This window comes from Charadrius vociferus, unplaced genomic scaffold, assembly GCF_000708025.1.
Source record: "Charadrius vociferus isolate BGI_N301 unplaced genomic scaffold, ASM70802v2 scaffold361, whole genome shotgun sequence".
NCBI classification, from domain to species: Eukaryota; Metazoa; Chordata; class Aves; order Charadriiformes; family Charadriidae; genus Charadrius; species Charadrius vociferus.
Genome location: NW_009646657.1, coordinates 467533 through 493478, shown reverse-complemented (window position 1 = coordinate 493478; position 25946 = coordinate 467533). Strand labels below are relative to the sequence as shown.

The window sequence follows — 25946 nt, the reverse complement described above, 5'->3', positions numbered from 1 at the left end:
ATACCTTCACATAACACATGCCCTGTTCTTTGAGCTCTGAGGTCCTTCAAAAACCCACGCGCAGAGCAAAGCATGCATGATACTTCAAACATATTCACGCAAAGTAAACTGAATCTATATTCAAACATATGTATCTGTGCTAGGACGTTTTGTGTACAGAGACTGCAGACGCCTATGTACATTGGAATAATTTAGCGTGTAATTATATCTCTCTACCTCCTTACCATGCAAATACTCAGTTAAACTCCCTTTCATGACTGCTACCACATTGAGTGGCTACTTCCCAAGAGCATTTCTGACAACTTCCTAGGGAAATAATAGGCCTGTTTGCTAAGCCTGATGCGCTCTGTGTTCCTGCTAAGCCACTCTTACTTATGTTAAGTATCTTGAAAAGCAAAACCTCCTGGGAGCAGGGCAGTCCAGCAGGTTCAGAATCCACAGGAGGGCCAGTCTGACAATGAAATTCAAGAGACCTTCTTCTGTTGTTGCCTATCATCAACGTAATCTGAAAATTATAGTCCACAAAGCTATTTTAAACTATTACATAGTTACTATTACATACAGTGGAGCTGTATATATTAAACAAAGTTTACAAAGTGGCTTGAATACCACATAGTTGAAGACTGAGCAAGCCCCCAAGAAACATTACCAAGTTCCTTTCTTTTGTTTAGTAGATCCTTTTGACTATGAGTGTATTCTGCAAAACCTCTAAAACTGTTCACCCTTTTCATCTCAAGGGTTGATCCACACGTGTGCATGCAACAATGCCCTTTAACATCAGCGATTAATTAGAAAAGATTTACTGACTATAAACACTCAATGTTGCACCAGCAAGCAACAGTGTTGAATGAAGTTCAAACAGATACAAGATACTGAAGGCAAAAGCATCTGGGCATCTCAGTGGACAACTGAAGCCTGGCCCAAAGGGCCAGGGGAAGCACAGCTATCTCACGTATCAGTGGAACATATTTCTTGTCACAGCCATTGATGTAGAACTGTTGTGGTGTTCAATAGCCTCAGGAGACCTGGTTTCTCCAATTAACGCTTTCAATTTTTTTAAAAAAAGGAATTCACAAACCTTAATAAGACCAAAGGAAGTGCTTAAAAGCAGATGTGTCATTTAAAAGACTATTTCAGCATCTGTTACCACTTAATTGACTTGCCTGCTCACAGTAGGAGCATTAAGTCTATCTTCTGCAGGCCTCGTTTGCGTGTGTTAAATCCAACCACCATCCAATTGAACTTCATTAGAAATATGTGCATACATAAATATCTCTATAACTGAACTGGTAACCTATGAGATGCCATGCAAATAAATATTAATATGTAATTAACTGAAGGGTTTTATCTTTTTAAAAAAATATTTTAAAACAGAATGGAAGAGAAAAATATTCAACTTCTGCCTCAGCAACTGAAGGGCCTCAAAGGCTGAGCAGAATGAGCTCATGCCTGCCTGCAACTTATCACTGAGACAGATCCTTAGAAAGATTTGTGAGGCTTTGGAGGCTCTTTCTTCTCTCTTCACGTCTTATGTTAGAAAACAAAATACTGATCCTCTCCCCACCACAAAACAGATGGAGGGAAGATGAGGGGATGGCAAGCCGTTAAATCCATAAGAAAAAGGATGGCCCCTTATGCAACAGTTTGTACGTTGTCTCTACCTCTTGGTATCCCTGAAGCACCGCAGAAAAGGCATGTTTCAATTAACATACATCACAATAAACCTAAACAATATATTGGTGCTCAGAAAGTTCTCAGCATTAGCTTAAAACAAAGCAGGAAACATAGTGAAACCTTAAACATGAATTGGTTAAATAACCTCCTGCATCACCCTTGGCCCTGTAACATATAGGGATATTACAGATCGCTGGTCTTCGATTCACCTCTGAATGCTGGATTCTTGGTGAAAAAGCAGTTAATTGAAAACTGTGCAAAACATAAGGAATTCAGATCACTCTTGAATTTATTTTTCTCTTTTCTAAATTCACCAGTGACGGCCATTTGATGCCAGGTTTCTCTAGGGCCAGAGGATCAAAGGTTTTTGGAAGAAAGCACTTATTTACTACTATTTAATTCTAATTGATTTTATACCACTTTTGTATAAACAGGCATTTTAACTAACTGGAAAAAAATGGAGAACATAGTGGCTCAGAGAGTCTTCAACTGCCTTTAATAAAATCCCCAAATTTCTTGGTGAGTCTCAATTAAGAACAGTGGAAAATCAGTTATCTAAAGAAGTTATTTATGTTGTCTTGATTGAAATTCAGTTTCTCCTATTTCTTCTACTATCCTTGATACTGACGTAGTGGGCCTTAAATATGATCTTTGTACAAACTAACAACATTTCACTATTTTAAACAGTGACACAACCATACAATTTCCAAGTCTCAGATTAGATTTTCAGAGATGAATTAAAACTCTTCAATCTCACTCTACTGGAATAATGTTTGAATTTTTCTGCCAACTACACTTCAGCATTTCTCTACTGGCTCATAGCTGGGATATCTTTCAAGTTTAATTTCAGCTTAGTTTCTTCAATTTGGGAACATCTGGCTATAACCTCATCATCTCTGTATACATGTTAACTTCTTAAGACTTAAAATATTGTCAGACATTCAGCTTGAACACAAATTTCACAAGATATTCCCAATGTTATAATAGCAGAAGTTTTCAAATCATTTCCAATTTTCTTTTATACAATGAAGAAGTGAATTTCTGGAACTGAAACTTGTGCCTTGTTAATAATAATGCCATAGTTTATATTGTTATTTGGTGCATTTGAACTAATCAAAGAAGTCACTCTTTGCTCCCGTGCCATTATAACATCAGCTGTTATATTCTCGCCCCACATGACATTTGGGTGTCCTTGAACAGTTGAAAATTTTCAGTGGAAAAATGTAGATGTTGAGGCAATTGTGATTAGAAGTGCAGACAGGACGCACTTGATGTTTCCAGCAGTTTACAGAGAAGAGCCACATAAAGAAAACTTCCAACTTTGAGAGATTAAGATGAGCAGTAAGCATTAAAGGCTTTAAAAATTTAACACTACTGCAATTATCCTGACTTGCAATTCACTAAACATGAACAGTAATTTCTTCCCCATTTTACTAAAGTTCAAGTTTTATAACACCTGGCAGGACAAAATCCTGGGTGAAAAGCTAGAGAACTTATAAAGGTTGATCTTGATGGTAGAACTTGCAAGTTTGAATAATCATGGATTAAAGATGACAGCAAAGACCTCTACTCACAAAAATCCTGTGACTGTCACGGAAGAGATGAAAATTATTCACACTGAAACCCTATGAAAAATGCACTTTGGTAATGTACAGCAAAGTCAAACCCTGGTTCTATTATTGTTCTGGTTCATCAGTAAATTTATCAGGTCTATTCTCCACATCTCCAGCAACTGTGAAAAAAGGTGGCACCGGCTGAATCATAAAGATAAGCCCAGTACCACTTACCCATACCAGAAGCGAGGATCACTGGATATACAGTGGTTGAGATTCCGGTGTGCCAATGCCTTCTTCTTATTTAGGACAAATTCTTGTAATTTCATCTTTACTTCTGTGCTTGCCACTGCACCTGAAATGTCAGAAATAGAAAAGGTTATTTAATCAATTCACATACTTTAAAGAACTTAAATTTCTAAAAAGATTCAGAATTAAATCTTTGATTTCCAGTCCAAAAAAAGAACTTTTCTTTCAAAGAGAAAAGAACAAAGCGCCTCCAGTAAGGAGCTCTCCTTTTTTTTTTTTCCCCTCTCTCCTTCAGCTTTGCATATAATCACATATGTTTGAAAACAGAGATCTAATCAGAGATTTATCATTTCACTATAAAAGATTTCTGAAAAAGGTTTTTACACTTGCATAAAAGTATACTTAGAATAAAGCACTTTTACTAGGTATTCCAGCTTTCTTTTAATCAAAGGTATTTAAGAAAAAGGGTCTTGTAGTATATTCAATTTTTTAAATGTCACATCTGCGAGCAGAAGGGGAATGAGACAAATGTCTCATATGTAGATTTTGTCTTGAAAACTCTTGTAAATAGGGACCTCTTTGTTGAAAAGTATCTGTGTACAGTAAGACCTACATAACATTCCAATTCATTTACAAGTGTGCAATCTATTTCTTCAAATAGAAAATCTAACGTTTGAAGAAGAAAGTCAGTAATTTTGTAGCATAAAGTTAAAATGTCAACTGTGTAATTTCTAATCATTATTTCCTCCACAATAGAGACCAGTCTGTTTTACAGCAATGAGGGATTAAAATTATCATTCAATTGACAGAACAGATTCACAGGCAGTGCTCCTGACGGAGTAATGCATGGATAATTTGGTAAGCAGAACATGTGGAAAATGATGGTTCATCTATACCACGGGCGTAAAGAAAGAATTCCAAAGGAAAATACCTGGGCTACAAGAAAATGAAAGGGCCAGGAAAACTGTCTGCACTACTGGGAATAAAAACTTAAAATACAACAGGGTCATCTTTTTTTTCCTGGATCCTACTCAACAATGACATTTGAGAGACTGGGGAAACAATTTTTTGTACCTCTACCAGATAAGAAAACTGCAATATTTCTAGAAAGCACTGCCTGAAAATGTAATACTGTTCAACCACTGAAGTCACATTGAAAAGCTTGAAAATTCACTTTTCTTGGAGCCCTGCTTTCTCACAAGCTCTACAAATGTAGGTTTGGTATGTACCCCAAAAGGAAGTTCAACAGAGGAAGTGGAGATAAATTTATATGAGCATAGCAAGCCACATGGCTAGACCAAAATAGGTGACAAATTCATGCATAAAGGCCTTCTCTCTCCAAGAAGTGTCATCTTTTATCTATTAGCATCTTTAAAACAATCAAACACGGCTGTATTCTGTCAGTTTTGGATAAATCTGACATTATTTAGAAGACTTGAAGCTAAACATTTTTGGAGCCTGAGGTTTACAAAAGCTCCCCTGGCATGTATTCCTCCTTAATTAGAAGCCTAAAGGCTCCATATATGCTTAACAAGATAAAAACATGTAGGCTTCTCCTTCCATGGGCAATGCTGGAGCCATGGACCAAGCTGTCATTCAAGACTTTCTCACCATTACTCAGCTCTTCACCCTCAAGTTGAAAGATCAGAAGGTAAAAAAACCCACAAACACTCTGACTCCCCTTTAGTATATTATACTGGGCCATTTTGGACCCAGTCACATTGTTACAGACAGAAGCACTGTGCAACATCCAGTAAAGATGTTAAAGAGGACTCCAAAGGGACAGCCTGTCATATACGCATATACACGATAGTATACACCGTGCAGGGGTATAAGCAAAAAGGACAAGAGCAGAAGTCAGACATCAAAAGCCCATATGTACCAAATAAGTATACACAGGAAGCAAGACACAATCCCAAAAGAAGTGAACAGCACAGCAGAATAAAAGGAGGACAAGAGAGAAGAAACCAGAGACCAAAAGCTCGAGCAGCAGCCCTGCCTGGGGGAGCAGCTGTGCATGGTGGGGAACACCAAACTATCAAACACACAAGCTGGCCCATTCATTTCAGAGGGCTAGAGTGTCTAAAAGGAGCAGGGAGCAACGAGCAGATCAACTGATAAAGACTGCAAACAGGAGATACGAGCAAAGTACTGCAGACAGGATGGCTCTAAAGGGCCAAAAGACTGAGACAGGTTACTACTGCAGAGGCAAAAACAAGTTACATATTGTCCCAGGATCAAATAGTATCTGAATATGGGAAAAGGTAGAGGTAGTGGGAAGAGAATAAGGGAGGGCAGAAGCAGGACCAAGCTTCTACAGGAAGGGGGAGGTTGCACAGTGCAAGAGCAGGGGAGTAGAACAAATGGAAATTAACAGGAGAAAGCCCTGAATGATAGTGTGGGCTGATCACAGTTGGCCAAATTGTAGGAGGAAGTGCAAGACAAGCTACAGTCCATGGCTGCCCAAGCAGCAAGGGACTGAATTGTCCATGCCCAGAAGGAGGAAGACAGACTATGCCTGTCTGGAAACACCAATGCATAGGACTAGTTCTAGGTTCAATTCTGATAGTGGAAAGACAGGGCAACCAACTATCGCTCATTATCCTGCGCAAAAAACACCTTTACTTTCATATACATTTTCATTCCTTTTGTGGAAGTCATGCTTTTGAACAAAAGCTTTATGGTAGTAGATATCATGACGTGTTCACAAGGAACAGGTTAAGGCTCTCAAGATGAGAACACAAGGAGCTGATGTTATGTTAATCTAAACTGATTTGTGATTTTGGCTTACAATGATGGAGGAAGGAGGGAGAATAAACTATACTCTACACCTACTACACACTCTTCATATTTCAGATCAGGACAATTTAGCTGTGTTATGCTAAGCAAAATTTTCTGATGTGAGAAAAATAACTTAAGTATTCTTAAGAGCTGAGGTGCTATAACGATTTTACACCATAGTACTTAAATAAAAGTAATTTAAAAATAAAACTGTAGCCATGGGAACAGGATCTTCAACTTGACATCCCCAAATTCTGTTCTTCCTTCTACACCTATGTGTTTCATCCAAAAGGGGCTTCAATGCTTTTGCCATTCTACAGACATTCAGCCTTTTTTATTTATCTGCAAATTTCTTTAATGAGACTAGCCAGATATCAATTTGCAGAGACCCGGCAAAACATTGATACGTCAACAGTTGATGAGAACAGCAGGGTGAAGTGGAAATGCTTGTAGCTTTCATGCAGTTCAAACCGACTGCCTTTATTTTGGAAAATAACACAAAGCAGCCGGAGGACAACAGAAAGTACCGCACACAGCAGCTGGCTGGGCACCAGACTAGCAAACCTGCATTATCATCACCTTTTTTCACCCCTGAATGTTAAACTGCTTCTTTGAAGTAGACTCTGGTCCTTTCGTCTTTCTAGTATTTTAAATGAACAAAACCCAAACCAAACACACACAGACACATCGAACCTCCTATGAACTGCTTTGTGAAGATACTGGGTTAGGTCCCTCATTTTGGCTGCAGCTTAAAGTCTGCTGTTGCAAGATACACATGCAGGGAGTGGGGAATTCAACTTTCAGATATTTATTTTTTTAGTCTCCTAGGCCCCAGTTCTTCCCTGCTAGAAAAACTCTTCCTGGAGCTTTATCTTGTTCCTGGTCCCCAGGCAGCACCCCATCTCCTGGTACCCTTCAGCCCTCTCCACTTTTCCCATCACAGGCTTCTTTATTTCATTTGAAATGAAGACCTAATGAGTTGATAGTACAACTTGGTGAGGTATTTTTCCTCCCATTCACTTCTAAAAGAAAACCGAACAAGCAACTAAAGTGTCTTTGATAAGGGGATTTGTGAGGCCATAATCATTCTACTGAATCTCGTGAAGTGCATAATGACACGTGGGAAAGCCAACCACAATCTGTAACCTCATGAAAGAAGTACTTTCTAAATGAAAACACTTTAAAGCTGAGAACTGAGAACTCGCCTACATCTTAAAAGAGTGAAATTAAGAAAAGTAAAAGAAAGAGAAATGCAGTGTGCATCTGGTGTATTTTATGTGCTTAATATTCTGCCTCCATTGGGAATGCTGCCAAAAATATTTGAAAAAAATGTTAAATCAAGTAAAGAGATGATATGCTTCCTTCTGAAAAACGCTAAAATGGCATTTAGTAAGACAAAAATGAAGATAAAGCATAGAAATACATTTCCCTCTCACCATCAATACCGCCTAACAGGTTACATAAGCTTCCCGTGCAGCTGAGCTCTGTAGAGAGGCTATCATGAAGGTTTCTCCAGCTTTATAAAGCTGCTTTATGGTTTCCATTCATCTGCTCTACCTGTCATCACTGAAACAAGTCAGCTTTTGCTACTTACTCTCTTTTCCTTTCTCTTTGTTTTTTAGCTGCTGAAGTTTTTGCTCTCGGTGCTGCTTCTCCAGCTCCTGCTCCTGTCGGTGCTGCTCCAACTTCCTCTGGTGCTCCAACAGCTCCTGCTGATGCTTCATGGCCAGCATCTCTTGCTGCTGCTGCGGAGAAGGGACGAGGGGAAAAAGAGCAAATTAACACTGTCAGAATTCCCAGAACGAAACCAGAAGCTGCTACCAGGTGACAACAACGTTGCTTAATTCATAGAAACAGGACAAATGGTATTTTCCTCATCTAGAGGCTCCTGCACCACGACTCACTTCATGTAGCCCCATTTCTAGTTAAGTAAAGCGCTTATGCTAAACCATAGGTACTATATGCTCCAGGCTTCAGGGCATGGTCTGTTTACAAGCACAAGTACCCTGTCCAAAAAGCACCTAATTTGAGAAAGTGACAAAAAGCGTCTGCCCAAACCGGTGTTTCCCTGATCACTTCGCCACTGCCAAAGGGTGTGGCTGGGTCCCCACTGCTGGTCCATAAGCTGTCTGCTGCCACCACTGCCCAGCCAGTGTCTGGTGCCCGGATCCTGCGCTCAGCCACTGCAAACCACTACTCCAGGTAGACCTTTATTTTCTCTGTTGTCTGTTTTAAGTAAAACCCCTACTAGGACACCTTAATTATGGATACTCACATGTTTACCATGTACAAAACCTGAGCTGAGGGAATATTGTTGAGCTCACCAAGTAAAGGTACTCGCAGCAAAATACGCCATCATCAACGCGGGCTTCACAAGACCAGGTCAGTTCCCTTGCGCATATGCTTTTTGGAAGAAGCCTTTAATTATACGACTCTACACTCTGGTTTCTCCAAAAGTCCTTCTCTCTCTCTCTCTGTATATACAAGAGTTCCCATGGACTGTGACAACTGTATCTTTTTAACTTCATCAAATGCTGGTCCTTCCCATCTGCTGTGCAAACCTCACACCCCAAGCTCAATGCAAAAGCACTAGCTCCCTTATGGACATGATCACCACCCATTTCTGAGCCCAATTATAAAAGAATTAATTCATTATAGGAAAATATGCAATAATCTCTCAAGGAAGGATTCACCCCAGCCGCCTTAACTCACACACATTCACAGGAAGATGTTAGAGACAAGCTGCCTAATTAAGGTCAAGATTTGCAAAGCTTTCAAACAATGAGATGTTGAAGACTTGAAGCACCAAAGGCTCCTGCCCCCATCCACTATGCACTGTGACCCCTTGGGTCTCCAAATCCCAGCACCTGGAAGATGTGCGTGGACAAACCAACCTCCTGGAAAATTTGAGGTGGATATCCCCAGCCCAGAGCATCCTTTTTGGGTCCAGGGGAGATTCCCCCAGGGATTGGAGGCAACAGTTTGACCTGCCAGGCCCTGGGGCAGTACCTGCCAGTGCTGAGAGAGCACCCTGCATCTTGACAGTCAGCCAGGAGCAAGCCGGGCTGTGGAAAAGCAAACCACAAACAAGTCTCAGCAGCTTGTAGCTTGGCTAGGTGTGAATGGATCTCCATGGGGCTTGCAAAAGGCAATTCCCCTGGCGCAGGACTTCTCCCTCAAGTTCCACAGAAAATTGCTTTTTGTTAAAAGAAAGGTTTAACACCTCCCAATTTCATTTACATTCTCTCCAGCAAGATACACGCTAAAGCTAACTATTTGGGCTGCTCTGACTACTTCTCTGAACGTGGGAGCACACCAGCTCCACACTACCCCAATAGCCTTATGCCCACCCCGTGCTCTTTACATTGGCACCTTATAAACCTGCAGATCAATTTTAAGCTGGCAACCTTAACCATTAAAACCCTTACCGCTCTGGTGATAGATGACACTTCTCCAAGGCTGGACTTAATGGATGCCTGTGCTCAGATACCACCCACTGCTCCAGGTTTACGAAATCCTGTACGTGGAAAGGGATCAAGCCAAGCCATAGCTATTACGACAGGGAACCTGCTCCCTCCAAGAACATGTCTCAGTCCATCCTTCTCCAAACCCTGACAGTATGTGTGTACACAAGACTCCCATCCCACGTACACCAATTTTCCTTCTCCTTTTATACATTTTTCTATTTAGGATTTTGACAGCAATTTCTGATTTTAATCAGTGGTATTGTATATTTGTACTATCCAATGTTTCAGCCGCGAATACACTATATACAATACACATAAAATTATACAATTCTATATAAAGATACAAGAGGTACTTTACAATCTGCCTGGCTATCTGCTGGAAACTCTTGATGGAGGAGTCCCTGCTGCTGCTGATTCCAAGCAGGCAGACTGTTGTAAAACACCAAACCCCAGTTAGCAGAAATTGCAGTGATTGCACCTATGTTTTCCTTCCTAATTCTATTGAATTTTATGTAAACAACAAAATACCCAGACTCTAAAAACCTGCAAAAGTAAAAAACAAAAAACCCTAGAAAAAACTAGTTATTTTTGTTTTATAATTAAGCAGCAGCTTCCACTAACACATCTCCATTTGGAGAAAGAGTATCTTTTCAGACTTCCAACAAGTCCACCACATGGTGGGCTTTTATAACCTAGCCATAGAAAGTATGCAAATGAACAATATTTAATGCACAATATGTTAAAACAGGTTTTGTTATTTTTATGAAATCAGGAGCCTTTTCTCTCCATCTGCAGTCTCCTAGGCTTTGCATGCTATGCTTCCTGCAATGGTTTACATACATTAGGATGCTTTAGAAGGAACTGTGCTTTCATTGACATCTGTAGTGAAATGTAAATGAAAAGACCAATTTGTATCTGGATGGCTTATAGAAGTTTCATTAGAGATGTATTGTTTCTCCTGATTTTGACCCCAGTTTCCACAAAGCCTATCCCTAATATAGTTTTCAAATCTTTTCAAAGTTGAAAAAATAAAAATAAAATAAAAAATAAATGAAGCAACCTCTCCAATCGTACCCATGAAAAGTGAAAAGAAATCACTGTGTTGGTGTCTGCTGTTGCCTCAGAAAATGACTAAAGAAAACCCATCCGGGTGGTCTGTCTGCACTGCGATGTCTTCTTATCGCATGAATATCTCTCCACATTTAGGGCTGAAAACAAAACATATAGATAGTAGTTGTCATGAAATACATGGTGCAGGCTTAGCAAAACACAGAGGTGCTGGCGATGAAGTGCCTTTACCAGCTGAGGCGATCCCGCTGCACAACCACTGCAAGGACCTCAGATAAGGATCTGGGGTGCTGACCCAAGGTGAAGCTTGCATCGCTCGTCCTTACTGCTACAATACCCATCTTGTTAGAACAGAGGCAGAGAGAATCTAACCATCACATTAAATCACAGTTTTCTGCACAAAAAGACCCTTCTTATCTTTAAAACCATAAGCTTTAAAACTTGCTTAATGCTAGACTGTTCCCCAATTGTATATTTTTCGGGGTTTACAATTTAATTTTCTTATTTGAAAATGGGGTTTTCTGCTGATGCTTTGTGAAAAAAGACCCATAAGCAGCAAGAGAACCCACCACCGACTAACAGGAGAAGCAGTAAATCTGATAACATATGAAAAGCCGTCCTGTGTACAAAATAAACTAACTTCAGAAAAATATAAACTTCTGCTTCAGTTAAAGCAATCAAGGCAAATTTTAACAGGTAGCAAGCATTCAGACCCATGTGCGGCCAACTGCAGCATGGTCTTACCCCCCTTCCTGCAGTAAGCACTAAACATCTGTGAAGATAATACCCACACGTGTTGGGCTTGGTTTGACACTTAACCTTCCCTTGACTATCTCAGTGGGGGAAAAAAAAAAAGCCTACTGATGTCTAAAGTCAAAATGTTTCAGAGCTGCATTTGAGCGGCGTGCAATTTCCCACACTTGGGTCTTTTGGAAAGTGCCTGAGTTAGGAATTCATAAGCATTCCTTAAACTGCAATTCACGGCATACCAAGAGACACTTTAGGTGACTCTTACAAAGATTATTAATTACCAAGCGAAATCGCGCTCACGTACCACATAATACATTACATCTCTTGTGCTGGCAAATGAATCAATGCCGACTCCACAACACTCGTGTGTTAATTGTGTGTTGCTAGAGCAGTGTGTTTTTTCCCCAACTGTAATGAAATTCAAGTATTTGAGAAATACAAAGTGATATGCCAAAGGAAATCCCTTGCATTCAGACTAATTCGACTATCAATTTGAGGACCATGCTGTGTGACAAACACGCACACTGTATTAGGGAGTGCAACTAGGATCATCTGAATTAGGTGCTCTTGCCAAAATAAATATTTGTAAATATGGGGATTCCTGGATATGTTTAATGTCACTGCTTCCACTATTTATGAAAACTGCACAAATGTTCAACTGTACCTGTAGTTAGCGTTGCTAGTGCTCCTTTAGCATACATTAATATTAATAAATGTAATAAGGAGAATGTAGAGCATTTCCAGGTAATTATCAACTGTCAGTTAGCCATGAGGACTCATCGGTGCAGCGGATTTTGCCATCACATTCCTCAATTGTCTTCAGTTCTCAAGCAAGCGAACGGGGACTGACACCTTATCAGTAAGCCCACTGTCAACTCCCACTGAAGAAAGAAACCTCTTCTTATGCAAGTGGAGCTAAAACGGTTTCCTTTAGTCATTACAACAGAAGTGGAAAGGTAGCACTCCGAAATCTTCCAGCAGACTCAGCCCAGAAGTCAGCCTGTGCCCCGCCAGGAAGTGTGTGCTGCTGACAGCAAGGATCCCACTGACCAGAGAGAACAAGGACATATTTCATGGAGACATGTCACATTAAGACTTGCATAGCCACCCCTTGATTTGCTAGATGAGTAACAATAATGCAGATCCTTCCTGCATCCCAGTACCTTGCAGACACGACTTTATTCTTCCCCCAAAAGCCAGGCACTTCTCTCTGCCCACGCTCCTCTGCTTCTCTCTTCCCATACAACTGTAGTTTTAAAGGTGCTTCTGTCATTTACTTCACACGCTGCAGTAAAACTGATTAAAATCTGCAAAGCAGGAGAGTTTTTGAAGCTTAGACTATGCCTCCTAGGTTTTTATAATATATATTTGGAATAGCTTAACGCAATTAGCGGAAGACAGCATAAAACTATCTATATATAGACAGCTCACCCTTACCATGCAGATAATCGCACATGCAAGACTAGGTGAACAACAGGTGGGTACTTATTGCTGATAAATGTTTCCTGTGATCCAAAGCAGCCTAGTGTTGTGTCCAATTCCTAACTTGCATCGCAATCTATGCCTGAGATCACCTACTGAAGGTGCTCCAGCATGGTAAGACATCACCCAAAGCACTTCTGCTGCTCTTCGTATCTGTAGCAATTCCTACTTCCTTCCAGCACAAGGCAGCTAGGTTAAGAAGAAGCACGGATGAAAGGTAGCCTGACCCTCCATTTGTAGGTCAGCATTCCTCCTTGCACATACACGTGTTTTCCATCTCAGACCAAGGTCATGCTGGCATGGTCCAGCCTGTCATAAAAAAAGATTGCAGTTGAGGACTTCTTCCAGGCCAGCTCAGAGACTTTGTAAAACTACTTCGTCTGTCACTCCTGAGCAAGAGGTTGGCCTCTGATGGAGGTGACAGCTTCAAAGAAGTTGCAAGGATATGTAAGTAAAATACTAGCTTCAAAATCAACAATTTCATTCTAGACAAGACAAAAAAAAAACCAAAAACAACCAAGCAGATCTTCTCAGCACCCCCTGAACTTGTACTCTTAAACGCTGAAACGCTGAGTAAAGGCATGACTCATTACGCGTTTCAGAAGCTTCACGTAACTGTCCTCTCACCTAGCAGGCAGCAAGGCTGAGGTTTTGGTGCAAATAGTGTTTTTAAGGCAAATCACCTGCCACCTGCTTTGATAAAATTCTACAGTTTTGGGGGTTAAATCAGGTATTCAAAAGGATCTGGAGCTGAGATTGGAGAGGAAAAAAAAAAAAAAAAAAGGAAAAGCGTAGGTGATGATCAAGAAAGAATTCTCCAAGACACATACATATCAAAGCACCCCCTGAAAAATCATGAGGATATAGGTGGAAGGAAAGGCACAGATTTTGACAGATTTCTGGGAGAACTGTTGTACTGGGTTATTTTAGAGCAATCTCAATGCTGGCCATTCCTTTGGCTGGACTCTCTGCTTCATGTTCTCCCCATCCTGTTTACTGAAGTCTCAGGCTGTGGCTCCAGTTTCAGGATTCGCTCTCTTGGCTCTGTCACAGCATGTTTTCATTCCAGGCGGTACAGCAGATATCTCCTGGAGCACTGGAGGCTAGTCAGAATTAATCGGTTGTACTGGGAGATGGAGGCAGGGGGGAAAATGTTGTGGTTTTCAGCAGAAGCCAAGACACAAAAATCTGAAAGCACAGCTCAGAATGAATGTCTGTCATCTCTTTTCTTGGACACATCAGCAGCTGAACGTATATTCAGCGTGCCCCCTTCCAGTTATCAGGCAGGCTGACAGCAGGCAGTCCCGTGCCAGAAGTTCCCGTGGCCAGCATCTCTTTGCTACACAGGGAAACAATCCTTCCCAGCTGACAGCTTCCTGGGCAAGAGACTAATCTTGGTTAGACATATCGTACTGAGAATGTCTGGTGTTCAAGTTTATGAGGCTTAAATGTCTCCGGGAAAGGGAACGATGGTTATGTTCCCTGATCACCAGCTCTAGGTCAAAAGATCCCATGTTATTAGTTTCTCCGCTTATATATAGATATATAATTTTGTATCCTCTTTTCCCTTCCACACGATTACTGCTCACCTCTCACAAAAGGCTGAAAGCTTGCACTGCAGCTTCACCCCTCTAAGCCCTGAATATCTGCAAAGGTATAGTGCTAGGAATTCATTTGTATGTGCCTTTTGCTTCCTGACTGCCACTCCAGTCTAGTTTTTACCCTTTCTCCAGAAGCAGAGTATCTGAGAGCCTTTCTAGAAAGCAGCAAGCTCAATCCAGCACATTCAGTTCCTTCTCCCATTTTCCCCTCTAAAGGTAAGGAAAATGCCTTTGCATTTGCCTCTGCTGAGCCTTACATGGTTATTACTGAAAGGGAGGACAAATCCATACACCTTGCACCAGGAGCAGGGAACATTCATCTGACCACGAATGGCAATAAGGAATCTCTGTAAATCAAAGAACCATATAAACTGTCCTGAAAGGAAGAAGCCTCAGATGTTTAATGCTAAATGATATTTTATCATGCTGTAAGTGATCAGACCTCAGTTCTCAGAGGACCAGTTATGTCCTCTGTGAACTGTTTCAGGGTAGAGGGAGTGAAGGAGCTGGAGTGGGAAAGCTATGCTAAAATCAGTATCAGGAATGGAGATACAGGACAAAGAGTTCTTGTAATGGGAGCAGCTAGAGAAGCCACCACTGGGTTTTGATCATTTCAAAGAAGGAAATATGAATACAAAAAAGGAGTGTGGCTGTATCCACTGATCCACCAATCCCAATCACCTGTGTGAAGGAACAGCAACCAAACCAGAAAGCTGGCAGGGATGGGAGACCTCAGAGTGTTCCTGCCAGGCTTCTGAAAAAAAAAACCAAGGAAAAAAAGGTGGGTGGGTGGGTGGAAAGCAGCAATGACAGAGTACCACTGCTGGCAGTGTGGCTGCTGACACACAGCATCAGCTGCCGTTCATGTGTGACTTTGGGTTCAGCTCCATTTGATGGAGGGTGGACACAGCAGTGAAACGGACTACAAAGTGCTGCTCTTCATCTGACGTGAGGCAGTGACAACCCCAGCACCTGCGGTGCCCTGGAATAAGGCTGCATGCTGAAAAATGAACGTTCAACAGCATCTGATGCTTGTGCAAGCACAGCAGAAGCATTGTTTTTAAAGGTATTGTATTTATGCTATATAAATACAGTATTTATCATTTTTACACACCACCACTACTTAAACAGGAAACTTAAACATGGAGATTAATTCAACAACATTGTATTGCGTGTACATGAGTGAACTTATTCACAACATGATTTACGTTTTAAATGCAACAACCTCTTTCTTCCATACAACAGCTGAATTTTGTTAAGAGACCATATGCAGCAACAGCACTTGATGAGTTTATGAATGTTAATTTATCAGTGATGGCGTACAGTAACAGGTCAATATTCCTGGTATAACAGCAAGATTTACTTGGGTATTTCTTTACCCATGCCCTGATTCTCTATGTGTTCTCTTTGACTACTTCCAATTTATTTTAATTAGTTAAGATATAATTGGAGTTGAAAAGTCAGAGGTATGAACTGCAAAATATTCCTCCTTCTGCTGTTTATTTTGAAATTCCAAATTTAATGGAGATCATAAGGCTTCTAGCATTAAAGAAAAATAAATCATTGTGCCCCCCCATTTTACTGGGAGAACAACTCATACCATAAAGGATGAAAGAACAGAAGTTTGACCACTTCAAAAGCTGTTTGGACTCCACAGAAAAAGTGAGCATGTACTACCAAAAGAAAAGATCCTGTATCTGTTTGTCAGCCAGTGATCTCTGCCATTTATGTCAGACATTCAGCCTTCAGAACGCCCAAAAGTTAGCCCCATTTAAGTCTAACTTCAGGAGATTAAGTAACAAGAAAATGCACTGGGTTATTGCTTCTTCTTTGGCTTCACCAAAAGAACGTGGAGCTGCCAAGCTCAGGGGGCAAGAGGCTTTTCATCTCCCAACACTGAGGGGTCAGAAGATCTCCATATTCTACTGGAAAGCTGTGAACCCGAAACCAACACACCTGAGTAATGGTGCAAGGAGGACAAGGCTGGCTGTTACCAGCAGACTTCATGGACACCGGTACAAGGATTCACAGGATGAAAGCCACTGCGTCCACTGACTGCAGTGAGATCTGTGACTTCACTTTTGCCTGAGTTCTTTTGCATTGCAAACACTGGTTTATGCATCCCACACCCGGGAAAATCTGGAGTTCTCATTCTGCTCCTTCCATCCAACAATCCGTGGCCCATCTCAGAAGCAGCCAAAAGGAAACGTGTTTCTTTTACCAGTTTTAAAGTAGCTCTATAAGGATCAGTGGAGACAACCTTCCTGGTTGAGCAATCCAGCTTCAGTCCAGAAACCACCAGTGCTAGGTAGGAACATGCCCAAACTAACCCAGTCTGCTGCATGACAACTTCTTCAATTGTGAGATGGGGCTTGCAGGTGTCCAAGCTGCTGTATTAATTTGTTGACACTACCCACCCCTCTGTGTGCAGATTTGTCCTCATTGATCTTTGAAAAGATCTTGACTTTGAGCATGAGGAAAGTCACCCCCCAGCCTTCAAAGAGAGCAAACACTCTGATCTTGCAAAAGCTTTCCCCAGGGTTACTTCCATCAGAAGTTAAGTTCTGCAGGATCCAGGTCTAAGTCTTGGAGTCAGCTCTGTGTACCAGAAAAACGAGGCAAGGTCACTGAAAAAGAACAGGAAGCCATCTAGAAATAGCAAGAGAGCACAGTACAATGCATTCAAGTAGTAACAAGGCACAAAATGTTCAGTCTGTTTCTTTACCACCAACTGTACGCAGCTGCAGTTTTCTAAGATGAATAATCCTACCATGTCAGAATACAGACAGAGGAGGACACCTGGTATCTCTGGGCTTTTTAAGTTTCTCTTGAAAACGATGCAGGCTGTGAGGAGCAGGCACTTTGCAGAAGAGAGGCACAAAACTGAGCAGAGGGAGTCCTTCCACACTGGCTGCTGCAGGCAAGAACCACAGAGTAGACATGCTCAACAATGGGAGTCGAGGCATAGGCAGGTAAAAGGGAAGTTTGTCCCTTCCAGAGTCCAACACAGAGAGGACATAGGGGGAAAGCGGTATGCTTTGCAGGAACCAAGACGCCACCTTCAGCGGGGGAAGGTGCCACCCAGCACATCTGCCAGACAGAAGATGACACCAACCCAACCAGGAGATTTGAAACAAGCTCATTTTTTCCTGTTATGTAGGAATCAACACAGAGAGGCCACCAAAAAGGGGCTGAAGGCACTATCAGGGCTTACATGGAAAGCAGCCACACTACAAGACAATGTGATTTGTGCCCAATAAGCTATTCTGCAAGTAAACCCACCATTCCAAGAGCATCAACATGACACCCAAAATTACATTTTCCTTACAGCGTTGCAAAATCTGTCCACAAGATTCCCTGAAAGACTTTTAGTCTCCAAAACAAAAATAAGGAATGGCCAGAGTTTCACCCCACGTCTCCGAACAAGGGCCTAACACCTCTCAATCAGTGCTCAGAAGCGACACTGATGAAAAAATGTCATTTGAATCCAGCAAAAAATAACAAAACCATCTCTTCAGGCTTTATCTCAACACTGCTATATATATATGTATACAGCCAATGTCTGAAAACATTCCATGTATTTTTATTTATTGGCATAAAGCCATTAAGCAGCATAGCATACTGTTAAACGTAGGAAATGGCTGTGTTAATAGAAAGAAAACAGTTTCAGAATCACTCCTTGGTGAACATGTTACAAAGCTCCCTTTGTTGTTGCTGCTTATATGCAAACCCATGACTTCTCTGACCATCCTGTATGTGTCATACGTACAGACTAGCACTCCCTCTGCTACTGATGCACACAAATACTCTTTCTCAGATGACGGGAAAACCAGTAATAGCATTGCATGCCTCCAGGTTTGGATTTCAGGTCCATGAGGAGCTGCGAGGCTCAGTTGCTTGCCTGTGTTGCTATCCCATCACCATCAGGACCCTTCTGCTGTCTGCTGTCATGTGCTAACATTGACGTGCGTCAGCATCCTGAATAAGTTTCCGGCTTTAGCTATAAAACAGCCAGAGCTGGGAAGAGCCCTGCTCTGAGCTCGGGCAGCGCAAGGACGGAAGAGATTAACCACATTACCCACCACGTCCTTTGCTTCTCTGATGAGCTCTCACCGCCCCAGGTGCCTCTCACCCTGCCAAAGTGCAAATCCTGCCCCTCTTCAATCATCTCACTCTGGCCCTTGACCAGAAGGCAAATGGAAAAGCTTTTGGTAACTTCCAGCTGATCTTGGCTGGGAATGAGTGACTCACAAAGGAAAAAATTCACTGCCGATTCCTTCGCAATCAAAGGTCAAGCAAAGCTCACACTGGGACCTGAAGAGAGGCTTTCCACCATCTCACCGGCAACGGCCCAGGCGCCAGGCTCCTTATTCCATCCTTGTTTTTGTTTAGGAAGGCAGATTTGAAGGCTATAAATATTGTTACACATCTGGCAAGCCACGCCTGAGTGGAAAATCCATCACACTGAAGGTAAGTGGCAACAGTAGAGAGGAGCCATCGCCTCTGCCTCCAGCCAGCCGGCAGAAGCCTCTGCTGCTCACTAGCTCCAACTTCCTTTCCCGCGCTGCTTTCAGATGTCAAGCCTCAGCAAACTGCAAAGCTGTGCTGTAGTTGTGAAAGACAGTTTTCTCTATTTCCATATGGTGTGAAGTCTTCATAAGGCTCGGCTTATTTTCCCTAAACATGTCAGCGTTTTCTCGTTATTCCCCGCATGCAATGATCCCAACTCCCTCCGTGTGCTGAGCTCTAACTGGGTCCATTATGCTTCCCTTTCACAAATATTATTTCACTCATAGCCCGGCTCTCCAAATAACACGATCTGGAATTTGCCACCTTTATGTGGAGGCTATTTCTTCCAAAATACAATGTCTAGAAAAGCAAAGGCTGCTTGGGGGCACAAGGGAAGGGATCACACATGCAGGAAGAAGGACTGTGACCATCCTGTCATCTTCTCCTCAGATGATTAAAACCGGGCTGCTGGAATAAAACCAAGTTCTGGAAAATGCCAAACTTCAGATTTCAATAGGAAAGAGTTATCTACTTGAACAGAAAAACAAGACAGACATGCCAGCATTTTTCAAGCCAAATTTCATTTACTTAAGAAGAACTTAAGATGTTTCTTATAGTAGAGCTTTGTTTGGGGAGTGGGAGGGAGAGATACTCCCCCCCTCTTAATTCACATTGAGTCAGAACAGTTCCTCTGTTCACATCGACACCACAGTAATAAAAGAAAGAAAACAAACGGGTTTAACATTTAAAATCAGTAAGCTCTTTAAAATCTTCACAGTGCTTCTTGCTGTAACTTAGCAATCCTGGCTGTACATATGTCTGTCCAAAATACTGAAAAGCTGCTTAAGAAATGCATCAAAACTATTTTTTACTTTTAGCAGCAGATGCCCAGCCACTGAATTCCTGTTGACAAAAATATTCAACACCTATAAGTGGAAGAGTACAAAAGTACTTAAACCTGAATGTCTTGACAAAAGAGGGATCCAATGCAATGTTTGCTCTGCATATGTAACTGTACACACACATTGGTCTGTGATATCCAAAATGTGCTTACAATCCAGGAATTGTAAGCAAAACGATATAGAAACAGGCATTAGACTGGGTGAAACACAGAAATTGCTGCTCAAGTACATAAAGAGATGAACATATACATGCTTCGCAAAGTAAGATTAAAATGGTGGATACTAGGCTGTAATGAAAAACACCAAATTAATTGCTTCTAGTTAGTGGTAGATACACAAAACAGTAAGTTGAGAGCTTTGATGTTGGCATTTTTAATTTTTCATTTGTTTCATTAGATTTTGAGGTTGTTTTGATGCTGAAAATTCTAGCCAAACTGCAGGAGCCCCAAATTCTTGGAAAGGAAGTAAGTTTGCAAGATACACGATCACCTTGCAATAGCTGCTGAAAGTTTGCTTTCTGAATCAAAAAACCCCAATGTCAGGGAAGACACTGAAGATGTCTAAGAACAAAACCCAGTGCAGCAGTAAGGCACACTGCAAGCTCACTCTAGTCATTACATATAATCTTAATCAACAGAAATCTCGGTAGGTTCAGGTTCCCAAGCCTTTTCTTACCCAAAGTGAGACTTCATCTTGACCTGAGGAAGATGCTTGAGAGTAAGAATTTGCAAAAGTAATGGACTCGTGACTCCTTACAATACCGTAAACTCAGGCTACAAAACACTTTCAGCTGAAAAATTTCACAACTACATCGCTCAGTCTAAAAGATTTCTGCATATTGAACAGTTCACTTCGGGGACAGGAGACTGAAGAAATTCTTAATCTCGTCAGTGACGCCATAAGCCAACCATCAAATGAAGCTAACTTATTCTGAGCTCCCAAAGAGGATGTCAAGAATTTGATTCATGTATTTATTTTAAAGATTCAGTGCTTGAATAAACAGAAAAGATGATAGATGGCATTCCCACTCCTGCTCCTCCCCACACCAGAGACAGGCCCAGCAGTGTCACATCTGCTTAGACCTTTCACAAAACAGGCAAGTTTGTGTGCTGGGCACTCCCTACCCATGGCATTAAAAGATGAGGACAGAAGCAGTAAGCAGCATTTCCTTGATCCAACGTATATGCAAGAGGAAGCCCTCCCTTGCATGCTTGGAGCTGCACGGTGTGCACACATGCACATGGGACGCATACTATGCACCCTAAGCAGCTGATTTTTAAAAAATGCCTGAATTCCTCCAAAGTGCAATGCATCTTCATTTAGGACTATTTGTATACTAAATTTCACAGTTTGAACCCTAGTGCTTCACTTACACAGGATAAAAGTGTTTTATTTGCTTCAATATTGCCCCCCTCCCCCCCCCCCCCCCCCCCCCGGCTTTTATCATAAGCCATAACAGAGCTGAATATCTTGAAGTTCAAAATAGAAAAATGTGAGCTTATAAATTTTAGTTCTCTGGACAAAATAATAGCTTCCGTGCAGTCCCTACAGTCATTGCACTTAAAACAGTTGCCAGTTTCTGAAAGTTAGTTTAATCTAAGAGACATCTAAATGTGGGCTGACTTATGAACACAAATGCAAGAAGTATGTTTCCACAAAGAAAGTCCATCATAATTACATGTTGGTGTACGGTTTTGGGTTTATTTTATTTGTGAGATACCATGGGGTTTATTTCAATAATGTGCTGTTTTATTTTTAAAGCAATTCTGGTCATGATGACACACTACTATTGTAAAATCACCTCGCAGGTCATCCTTTTTCATACAGGATTACATCATTCCTATTTTAAGTTTTTCCTCTAGCCAAGCTTATACATTAGAGGAAGAACTTCATTACCTAGCAGTCTAGATATACTGTGCTAACTGCCTTCTCAAGAAATTAGATCTCAACTTCCTTGTAACACAGACTTGTATCAGAATCACTCATAGCTTTAACATAAATGAGAGAAAATATGTGCCTATTATCAATGCTTTGAGCTTGTCCATTAAATCTGAATGACCCTTTCTTATTTTTAATAGACAAATATCTAAATGCACATGCAATTACAAGGAAATAACGGAAATATTTGTCACAGAAATTTCCCATCCCTTCCCTCCTGAATGTACTATGTGAACCGCAGATTCTGCAACAGTTCTTGTGCTATTCGTGCATGAGTATGTACATATAGAACCATGTGTATACATAACTACATACACACATATATACACTTATTATGCATACATATGACTGCATATATAAATGTATTTACATGCATGCACATCCCCCCACCTTTGTCCAGAAGCGAGCAGAGGACCCACCAAGGACACAGGCTGCTAATCAGTCTTCAAACAACTGTTCTTACAAACCCAAGCTCATATCTGTGTTTAAAAAGTCTGTAAATAATACACCATTAACTTTTAATCCTATCTTCCCCACTCTGACATGTATTTTGTATTAAAATGAAAGTTATATAAGGTCAAATTGAGGTTGCTTTTTAATATTACATTAACACTATTTACCATGTGCAGTGCTAACTCCCCTTTGAAAAGAGAGCATATTAGCAATTCTGAAAGCTTATGTTACCATAGCAATAGTCTATCACTGTGAAATATTTATATAATGTCTAATGTTTTCACTATGCAACAGTCACATTCTAAACTGTACTTCCTACTTACTCTGTGTGTTACATTTCCTCTCCGTCCCATGAAACAGAGCAGCGGAAAGCACCCGGCCAGTGCCAAACTTGCACTGTGCAACTCTGAAAAAATCTGATGGTGTGTAAGCCTACCTGCACCCGCTAAATCTGCATTTCCGATTACTGCAGAGACACCAAGGTCCAAAGGTTTGCACCTTGTGATGCCAGCACATTTCCAGTGAGCAGTTTATACGCCACTCCACTCCCAAAAATGTGATATTAGTAACAGGTAGCCTAAAAGTCTTCCCGTTGCGTTAAATTCTACTGAAATTAGGCTATGCAAATTTTCTAAATCAGATGTAGATCTTGCAAGCCACCTGTTGGCAGTATGGCACAGGATTTCTGAATATATACAGACGGGTGGATAAGGTTTAACATGACATCGGCTTACCTGGCTTCCTCTCCTCAATGTTATTCCCCTTTTAAATTTTGGTGCTCTCATCCTTTTACAAAAGATCATTCTTTAAACAGGGTTACCAAGACCAGAACAATATCTCCACCCCCAAAATAAAGTTGTATGTGCATCTCCTGGTCAGGGAATGGTTTTACATGCCACTCAGCGTAGGGCTGCCCATCACTTACTTTGATGTGCTCATGCAGCTGGGCCTCATGCTGCCGGGACAGCTGCTCATGCTGCCGCTGGAACTCAGCAATGAGGATCTGTCTCTGGATCTGCTGTTTCTGCTTCAGGGCCAGCAGCTCCTGCTGGAGCTGCTGTTCGCGCAGCGTCGGCTCTGTCACGGGCATGGAAAACTGGTGATCCAAGCGCAGATCCATCGGGACTGAAGTCGGTGCAACTTGCAAGGGCAGTGCTGTGGTCACATCAACTACAACATGAAAACACAACAGTAGAGATGAACATATTCTGCATTCACACAGGGATCTAGTTTTTATACAGTGTCCAGCAAAGACCTTGAGGAACCAATCAAGAACAGCACCATTAAACTTGCACCGTTTTTTAAATGGTAAAAAAGCACTACAGGAATTCAGAGTTCAAGCAGTTTTCCTCCAGCTACCACTTCCTACAAACACGTGCATTTTCTAAAAGCAAAAAACTTCAACACATTGCATGTGATCCTTTTTGATACCATTCCATATCTGCATATTCAAAACACACCTCCATTCCACTCTTCTAGCATCACTTGAAATGAGAAAGATAAAGATTAATCTAAGACTTCACAGAAAGGATCAATCTTGACTTACAGCGGATCAACTGATGGAATCCTATGGTAAGGAACATGAGGCTCCCACTTTAAAAACCTTATGCAGAAAAACAGTATGTGCTGTATTCTTTGGAATACACTTTTGGAAAAGTGCTTAGCCAAAAACAAATGAGTGATGAAGCATCTAAGAAGAGTTGTTAAGTGCTTCCATGACAAACTGGACTTACTCACTGCAACCAACAGAAAGGTGCAAATGCGTCTCACAGGCAGCGATAGGAAGCAGGTGCTCAAATGGTGACTGTGCAAAGACTTGCCTCTGTCGTTCAAACTCCAAGTGGGACAAACATGAAGCACAACCAAGACTAAAGTAGAGAACAGTAATGTGCACCAAGAGGACCCATAACTCAGCTTTGTTGTAAGAGATGCATGCTAAGAGAAGAAAAAAGGAAAAGCTATCACCTTGATTGTCTGTGTAGTAAAGATCAGTTCTTTGCTTCCCCAAAAAGCACCTCCCTGAAGACAAGGGGTTTGTCATAAAAAAGGGTAGCAACAGACATCTACAAAAAATACCTCTGCAATAACTGAACTCAGCTTGTTTCTGCTAAAAAAAAAAAAAAATTTACTGTCAAGCCATGAATGACTTAAAAAAATTCCGCCTGAATGACAGGTTCTGCATTTCACATGTACTCTGTACATTTGCCACATTTAATGCCTCACTCTACAGGACAGTCACTCAATAATTCTTCTGATACCTTTCAATGAACATCATCTGCAAAGTAAAAGATGCTAACCCTTCAAAAGCATTGAGCTTCTACAAAATTGGAAAATAAAGTTACTTTTTTGTTGTTTAATATTTAAGATGTGTTCGTGCAAGGTTGGGAGCGAGCATCAGCAGCATCACTGAAGCTGGATCAGTCACGCATCTGCTAAGACACCTACCCCATGCGAAAGGGTTACCCAGGGTTTGCTTGGGAGTCTGTGAGGCTCCTGCATGCTCCTGTGGAAGGCTATGAGATCTCACGGGGTAGAGATGCCACCCTACTATAAAGCCATCAGTACAAGCCACCACGAGGCCAGCCCCAGCAGGACAGACATCCTTCCAAAGCAAAAGCAAAGGCAGTTTTACTATACAAAAGCTAATTTCTCTCTGCCTACAAAGGAACTAGCTGGTGAAGTAAACTCCAATTCAAAAGGAAAATGCATGGAAAATGGTTAGGAGCTGCAAAAGGCTTAAGGAAAAGTTTTACTAAGACAGACCATCAGCTTTCACTACCTGTACGTCACCTACGAAAACACTACCTGAAGAGGAACTTTCATTTTATATAAAATTAAATTCGTACTTCACTTCAAGCCTGATCATTAAACCCCAGGTCTGATTTCAGCCACCTCCTCTAGGTTACAAGATAGGAGCACAGAAGAGGTTGACTGCATTCTTCCAAGTGGCATGTCCTCAGAGATCACCTGAAATCAACTGTAAATTGTTAGAAATAAACGAGGACCCTGTGCTGAACACAGCACACAGCTGTGGGCACCCAAGTGACTTCACTGTCACCCTTCTGTGCCATTCCCCAGAGAGAGCCACAGCGATAGGCAGCAAATGCCCACACATAACGTTATGAACTCCATCAGGACATTAGTATCATCAATCCCAGAGAAAGATTTTTAATAGGTTTTTCCTAAATGCTATCCATTTATTTACTTTTGTCAGTAACTGATGCATGAGAAGTTGATGCTGGTAAACTCTGAAGCTAAGTGAAACAGAGAGGCCCAGAAAAAGAAAATTAAATTAAATTTTGAGGAGAAGGCCACACTCTTGCCTATAAATAACCATTCAAACCCACCTAAACAACACATTCCTAAGCCCTCCTCAGAACGGCCAATGCTCTCTTACATGGTCAGTACTGTGGTCAGCCCCTTCCCATTCCTGCCCACGGAGCATCCCTATGGCAAATGCTGCCGCCACTTGCACAGAAAAAACCCTTAATCCATTTCCCCCCCACATGAGTGGGAGCT

The 25946-nt window shown here is 41.4% G+C and overlaps 1 protein-coding gene across 1 annotated transcript in view; it reads right to left on the bottom strand.

The window, feature by feature from the left end:
* The window catches only part of HDAC4 (histone deacetylase 4), a 164056-nt gene that overhangs the window by 101657 nt on the left and 36453 nt on the right, over nucleotides 1-25946 (bottom strand). Inside the window, 3 exon segments of the mRNA XM_009889067.1 lie at nucleotides 3462-3582; nucleotides 7852-8002; nucleotides 23353-23597. Of these exon segments, the coding sequence (XP_009887369.1) occupies nucleotides 3462-3582; nucleotides 7852-8002; nucleotides 23353-23597 (517 nt within the window).